At 38.6% G+C, this 7746-nt stretch overlaps 1 protein-coding gene across 1 annotated transcript in view; it reads left to right on the top strand.

Annotated features, from left to right (window-relative positions):
• Window positions 1–5261: 5261 nt before the first annotated feature.
• Window positions 5262–7746, top strand: part of LOC139934682 (lon protease homolog 2, peroxisomal-like) — a 26896-nt gene continuing 24411 nt past the window's right edge. The window contains exon 1 of the mRNA XM_071929037.1: window positions 5262–5379. Coding sequence (XP_071785138.1) covers window positions 5273–5379 — 107 coding nt within the window. The 5' untranslated portion in view covers window positions 5262–5272. The remainder of the gene's footprint in view (window positions 5380–7746) is intronic.

The raw sequence follows: 7746 nt of genomic DNA, 5'->3' as shown, positions 1-7746 counted from the left end.
AGAAGAAAACATAATCAAATTACACCAGATTTTCACAAGTTAAACTTAAATGTATGGGAATCAGCACTGACAAAGTCGCATTCAATTTTGATGATTGTCTCTGGAAGAAATCTTGATTCAAAAAATGGAAAACGCCGACAAAAATAGGTTTTTATAGTAAAAGCTATGCGACTAGCTGTACGATGTGCGGAATTTTATCGGCTACACGATGATGTAATCGTTATCTCATTTTGTGTAAACATGTGCTCCCGCATCGCAAAAAACCGTCTTCGGGCTTCTTCGGCGCTTTCCGAAGATTTCCGAAATCCGTTGTCCACGGGGTTCAAAGTTGACGTCATGCACAAACGAATGGGCGCTGCACGCCAGGCCAAGCCTCTGTTTTTTGTTGTTGCTCTCTTTTTTTTACAATATCTCCGAAACTATTCATCCGATTTCGAATATTTTTGAAATGTAAGCACGAGGAGAGAATGCTCCTGCCTGCTGTCAAGTCTCATAGTTGTGAGTTGTACAAAATGTGAGTTATGATTTAATATATTTCGGTTTTTTTTTCGGGGCTGTGTGTGTGTGTGTTTTGGTACACGTAAAATCAACTTGATGAAACTGCCTATTTCTATGGATTTATTAATCTTTATTCTTTTGGAAGACTGAATCCTTGTTTGATTTGGACAAGGTTAACGTTATCAATTGGTGATTTATTCACAGCTATGTTTCACACACAAACAGATACGCTTTACAAAACTGCCACTCTGACAGACTCGCTACTTACGACGTGTTCCTCTGTTTTTCTGGATGTATAATATGCGGTAACCCTTCTTCTCAGGTAAGAAAAAAATTCAGTGGTTTTGGAGTTAATTAACGGCGGATAAATTGGTGGCGACGTGCGGAAGATTATCCAAAATTTCTATTCTATAGTATAGGGCCATGTTTACATCGCGCGCAGACATGGCAGCGAGTATAAAAGATAAAACACTTTTGTTCTTTCTCCATGATTTGACACCTTGGTAAGTTGGTGACTAGCCCACCTTGTTGAGCTGTTAATGGCTCCGCCTTACAGTGGTGATGAGACCGATATGTTAAACGCGGAGCCAAAACAGCTCAATGATGTGGGCTATAGCTGGTGACATATCCTACGATACATGACGAACCACGATACCGTTCAACATGTTCAAGGAAGTGCCAGTGAATTTATGGACGCGAATTTGGACAGAAGTTTTAAAAAAAACAAAGATTTACCTTTTCTTGGTCATTTAGAACTGCGTCACAGGTTCCATGTCCCTTGCCAGCTTACAAGATGGCGACTGCAAAACAATTCTCTTTGTTCAGTCATAGAAAAAGAGTAGATAAACGGTCTTTTGTAACCCAGCCCAGCGCACAAGAAGTAGAACACACTTTTCATGTGGTGAAACGAACATAGACTGGTGCGCACTACGTGATTCGTGAGCTTCGCAGTGTGTGACGTCTGGATGGTGCTCATGCCAACGAGGTGCGTTCGTTTAGCTTCCCTGGGTCGACCCCGGGTTGACGGGTTGTTTTCCCAGGACAAACGTGGGTTATAATCTATACAAAAACGCCGCAAACCGGGGTCGACCCGGGGAATTTAAACGAACATTTTTTTTTTGTTTATCACTGAGATCATTTTTTGCTTAGTAATAGAAAGTTTGTGTGCTTTGTATAAAAGGCTTTACGAAGTTGGGCCCAGGCGACTTGCCCACGTGTTTTTTGTCCTCATTTTGTTAGGACCCGAATGTGTTTTTTTAACGGGCGAGCTAAAAAACACTATTTCTACCTCCACGCTAAAACTGATTTAATATGGATTATAACACCCCCCCCCTTTATCATTCTTTACAATGTTAGGCCTACAATTATGAGCCCGTGTACAAGCAAAAAGTTAAATGAAAATGCATGCTTGACGTGACACCCTTATTTTGTTTTGTTTTGTATCGCCTATTTGGCCTAGTGGGCTTACCCATATATATTTAGGCTACAATATGACATTTGCGAACGGTTCGATTCCTGGCCAGACGTTGAGAAAAAAAAGTAGAGTTTTGTTTGGTAATTACCCGAAACAAATAATATTTTAATTAATTGTATGCACATGAATTAATTTTATGCACATGTTGAGATACACCAATGCTGTGAAGACTAGTCTTTGATATTTACCATTATAACACACCTTTTGCTTGTTCTGCATTCTGGTTGGCTTAAACACGGTCACGTGATATGAATGAACGTAGTCTAGTGTTTGCGGGTACTAGTTCCCGAGCGGGCACTAGTCTTTGAAAATAGTGCCCGGCACAGCGCCCTATCTTGACTTGAACCGTGAACAGCAACTACAAAAATGTCCTTTCTTGGATGTCTGTTCTTATTTCACATTTAAAACCGAGCTGTGTTATAAAACACATATTGGGCCAGATAAATAAAAACTAGCATTTGCTTTTACTAGTCTTTTACTTAAATCCGTATAAATAAAAGTAAGCCTTAATATTGCTAGTAATTGGTCGAACTAGTAGGTAAAATCAATGCTTGAGGGACTCTTCTTATTGAGATGTAAATAAAACCGACATTTTACTATTACCTGATAGTTTCACAAGATACTGGGCCGTGTAAAGGCCAGCATTAACAAAATGTCCCTAAGTTTAAGATCAGGCATGAGAATTTGCTCAAATCTCTATAAATAACCTTTTACTGGAAAAAGACCATTTACTTGAACGGATTAGTAAATGGTCAGAGAAAAGCACAATAGCGGGGTATTCAGGAGTATAACAATAGAGGCATGGACTCGCTCAGTGATCAATAGCGATTAAACTGAAATGCAGGCGGGGCAGTTTCCACTTAGTCAAGTTTTTGATGGCGGCAGTGGCTATGATGAGGTAACAGCCAGCCTCTCCACGCCAGCGCTCCAGAGATTGGTTCTTTTAGAGCAATTAAAGTACACAACGAATTTATAAGTAACATTTATCATTGGATCATTAGACCAAGGGAAAAATAACCCTTTAATACTGACCCGATACCTGCATATCTGCATTATTGTTGTTCAAGTAAAATCTCAAGCTCCTCATACGGTAGCTTGTAAAAATACAAGTAATTGTTACAGTATGTTAGTAAAATGTCGTTTTTATTTATATGTCTATAAGTGAAAGGTAATCCAGCGAGCCAAATGTTCATGCCTGATCTTTTACTTTTCAGTCTTCTTGCTAATGCTGAACCTTTAACTTGATAAGTAATTGCTAGTTTTTATTTATCCGGCCCATTGACTGGCATAACTCGGCAACTAGTGTACGTCTATCCCCCCTCGGGCCTGTGAGTGACCAATAGAGGAGCCTATTTTCTAAATAGGTCCCTCTTCTGGTCACTCAAAGTCCCTCGGGGGAATAGCCGTATTACCTCATTGCCAGTCAATATGTGTGTATTATAATACACCGCTTGCTTTTTCTGTATTCTGGTTGGCTGAAACACGGTCACGTGGGATGAACTAATATAGGCTAGTGATCGCGCGCGCGTGCTTGCGGGGATAGTACCAGAGCGGGCACTAGTCTTTGCAAATAGACCTTTTCGCAAATACTGGGGCGCGCGCGTAAAGCTTGGAATTAGATGCATTGTGGTCTAGCTGGTAGCAAAATTTGATTCATATATATCCCACAATGCACCTCATTCAACAGTCTGCGCTTGCGCATTGGTATTTGCAAGCGCAGACTGTTGAATGAGGTGCATTGTGGGATATATATGAATCAAATTTGTAATCAGCTAGACCACAATGCACCTAATTCCAAGCTTTACGCGCGCGCCCCAGTATTTGCGAAAAGGTCTATAGTGCCCGCGGTATTAGCGCCCTCTCTTGACTTGAACCGTGAACAAACTACAAAATTCCTTTTTCTGTTCTTATTTGACATTTTAAGTCCGAGCTGTGTTATAAAACACACATGGCCTGGCATAATTCGGTAACTAGTGGACGTCTATTCCCCTCGGGCCTGTGAGTGACCAGAAGAGGGGCCTATTTTGGAAATAGGCTCCTCTATTTGTCACTCACAGGCCCGAGGGGGGATAGACGTACACTAGTTGCCGAGTTATGCCAGTCAATATGTGTTTTATAACACAGCTCGGTTTTAAATGTGAAATAAGAACAGACATCCAAGAAGGGACATTTTTGTAGTTGCTGTTCACGGTTCAAGTCAAAAGAGGGCGCTGTGCCAGGCACTATTTTCAAATAGGTCGCTCTTCTGGTCACTCAAAGTCCCTCGTGGGAATAGACGTATACTAGTTACCTCGTTGCCAGTCAATATGTGTATAATAGTGTCCACTCTCTTTAAGCCTCCAAAAACAGTCCAAAAACGGCTAATCGGCCAAACATAAAAAAAAAATCTGATAATAAGTACTATGTAGTTTGGGTATTGTTTGGAAGTTTTGAAATATTTTAGCGTTGCAATAAGCGTTGGTTGCTAAGGGAGTTAATATTAGTGTGGATCCCATAGATGTTTTAATATTATTGTGCTATCCCGGTTTTTTTACTGGCAAAAAATTTCAAGGAATTCAGGCCCGGTAAATTGTTGTGTTGGGCAAGCTCATGCGGCCCGGCCCCTTTGATTTAGTCTCTCTCAAAACTTGTAACCGGAAGGTTTTTTTGTAACTATTTTAGAGCTGTGTCAATGGGTCAATACTAGTGTTCGATTTGTGTATTGGTGTCGTGAGACTTTTATGAAAATACATTCGAGTTTTATTTTATAATCTGCTGATTATGTTCTCGTGATTGCATAAGTTTACATGCATTCTTTTTAACAAATGTAATTTCATATTTATTTATGTTTTTATTGTTTTTATTATGATCAAAAACAAAATGTCCCGCATATTTGGTAACCCGTATCTCTCTTCCCTTTAAAAAGGTAATACACATGCTGTATGTGCAGATAACAAACTACAATACGCTGAGGAAAATGCTTTAAAACCACGAACAAAAATCCCTAGGAATGCGTTTGACCTAGCCCCAATCCACTAACTCCGTAGTCGTATTTATGGGGCTACGTTTGACCGTGGTAGGCCCCTCCTTGATCACGCTGCTCTCGTGACTTTTCGGTGTTGCTTTTTTGGAGGAGAGGCGTTCCATACTCAACTTGATCAACAAGAATCTGACGCAGCTAGTGGCTACGGCTAGATAGTGCGATAAAAATTATACACATGTACTTGTCAACACATCCGTAGCCATAGCTGTAGCCATACGGCCGGCAGCATGTGTGTGATGACATGACCTTTGGCCTCGATAGGTTTTCATTTTGTAAACATGGCGTCAACTATTTCCATTCCCCGTCGTCTCCCACTTCTGCTAGTCGCAGATGGGATATTGCTTCCAGGCTCATCCATGAGAATTCCCGTCAACTCACCAAGAAAGTAAGTATTTCATTTTGGACACATTTATTTGTCATTGTTGCGTTTTGTACAAAATTGTAGTTGAAATACAGAGTCTGCGTCTGCTGAGTGAGAGTCGTTTTGGCGTTAGTCGTGTTCGTCATCATTCATGGTCATGCAAGTTACGTAAGTCGCGGGTGAGTGCTCCTCTGTGTTTAGATTTGTGACATTAGCATGATGATTTGTGGTGCACTGTTTTTTAACGTTTAGTGTTTATGATGGTAAACGTTAAACAGGATTGGTAGAGCCCTTACTCTATGGTAGAGCTGACACAATGTCAATATAGTTGTATTCGTTGTCGTAGTCGTAGGCATTTTTACTTTTGTTTAAAGCCATTGGACCCTTTCGGTAAACAGTGTTGAGTGTTGTCCAAGGCCCACACTTTGTGTACCACAACTTCTATATCAAATAAAAAACCTGTGAAAATTAGGCTCAAGAAAGTCGGGAGAAAACAACGGAAAAACCCACCCTTGTTTCTGCGCGTTTCGCCGTGTGATGACATGTGTTTAAAATAAATCCGTAATTCTCGTTAATGAGAATTTATATTGTTTTGCTGTTTTCTCAAAAAGTAAAGCATTTCATGGAATAATATTTCAAGAGAAGTCTTTCACCATTGCCTTCTGTAAACCATGTACATTGTAAGTTATTTGTAAATCTGTGAACTTTAACCTTTTTTTTCTGAACCGAAAGGGTCCAATCCCCAATGGCTTTAAAACATAGTGAAAACCCATTAACAAAATATTCAGCAGACCATCATAACCTACAGTACACTGTAATGACTGTAACTCAGTTACTGTGTCCTACCTACTTAGTAGTATACTATAAATCTACATCACAAATAATAATGAACATTGCTGATGGTATTGTAAAATGAAATACTTTTGGTTACCAATTTGTGCTGTGACTCAAGAAGTAGTGTGTTTTTCATTTTCCAAGCTGGTATTGAATAACCACTTTTTGCTATGAAAAGTCGCCATCTTGGAGGGCAAACCGTATGCGTGTCCAAATGCGTACATCAACGAAAACGCAACATTCCCAGTTTGATTTCTATGGCACATGCACACACTCACACACGCCATCTGGTAGTTTAGATATTTGAGCCGCATGACGTCATATTCAATACGATCTATAACAGTGTTGGTGAATAAAAGTAGTTTTCCTTGTTTTGGATATTTGTTTTGTGCCCTAAAAAAGAATAAAAAAGTACGCTTTTTTGTAATAGTAGCTCTTAAACCTCTACATGGAATTTGCATCATGGAAGCATTTAAAAAAGTAACCCTGGTTTCATATAACATGATCTTTGTCAAAGTTCAGTTAATTGATTAAATGATTATGTAACTCGTATGTCAATATAGATTGTACATTGTTCGAGTTTGAGGGACTGGTCCAAAAGTCAACCAGTGTTCATATTTACTGACATTTACTCTTCTACTCCAGACATTGAAGGCTATGATAAAAAAATTAAACTTGTACACATTTTTTATTTATGAAGAACATTGTGTACTTGTCAATTTGGGGTTTGATTTTTTTTAAGTTATGAAAACTGTTTTTTTCCGTTTTTGTTTCTTCATATTGTTTGAATTTCCATTTTAACAGCATTTTGGAGGGAAATTTCTCTCACTTCTACACTGAATACACTCTTGTTTTCCATCATAGTCAATACAACATTAAAAATGTATAAGACCAAGTCACAGTCTAGTAAATGAAATTCCAAGTTCATTCTTCAGATATTTAGTGTTTTAAAGATGCTGTGTCAGATTTTTGGCCCCAAACATTTAAAAATAGATTTCTTTTTTAGTGAATGGTGTTCAAAGAGTACCACCCGCTCTAACGAAGAAGGTCAGGAACCATGACAAAAATTTAAAACGTTTCTTATAAAACACATAAGAATTGGTCACGTGATATATTGTCGGGATCCCGACAAAAACTAATTTGGGGCACTTTATTTCACTGCTACTAATAATTGGCGGACTTTTTCGAGCAATAGCTCAAATGAAAGCTTGTAACTTTCTCGACCCCCATCAAAATACCTATTGAATTTTAAATCAACATTTTTGGTAAAATCAGCTAAAATCTGACATAGCATCTTTAAACTGTCAATACTTTATAAGACCAAAGTAAAACAGACTGCCAGACAATAAAATACATCGATGGAAAACAACATAACAACATACATGTAGAAATTGTGGATTTATTTTTACTTTTGAAAAAAAATTCAAATTCAAAGAATTACGCACAAAAATGAAGCTTACAAATTTGATTATGGCTGTTTGTGTTTATAAATGGCTTTGGTGAAGTATTTAATACAATACACTGCTCCTTTCTGGGCATAAATGGGTGGCAATATAA

Source organism: Asterias amurensis, chromosome 3, assembly GCF_032118995.1.
Source record: "Asterias amurensis chromosome 3, ASM3211899v1".
Classification (NCBI taxonomy): Eukaryota; Metazoa; Echinodermata; class Asteroidea; order Forcipulatida; family Asteriidae; genus Asterias; species Asterias amurensis.
This window is presented reverse-complemented; position numbering and strand designations above follow the sequence as displayed.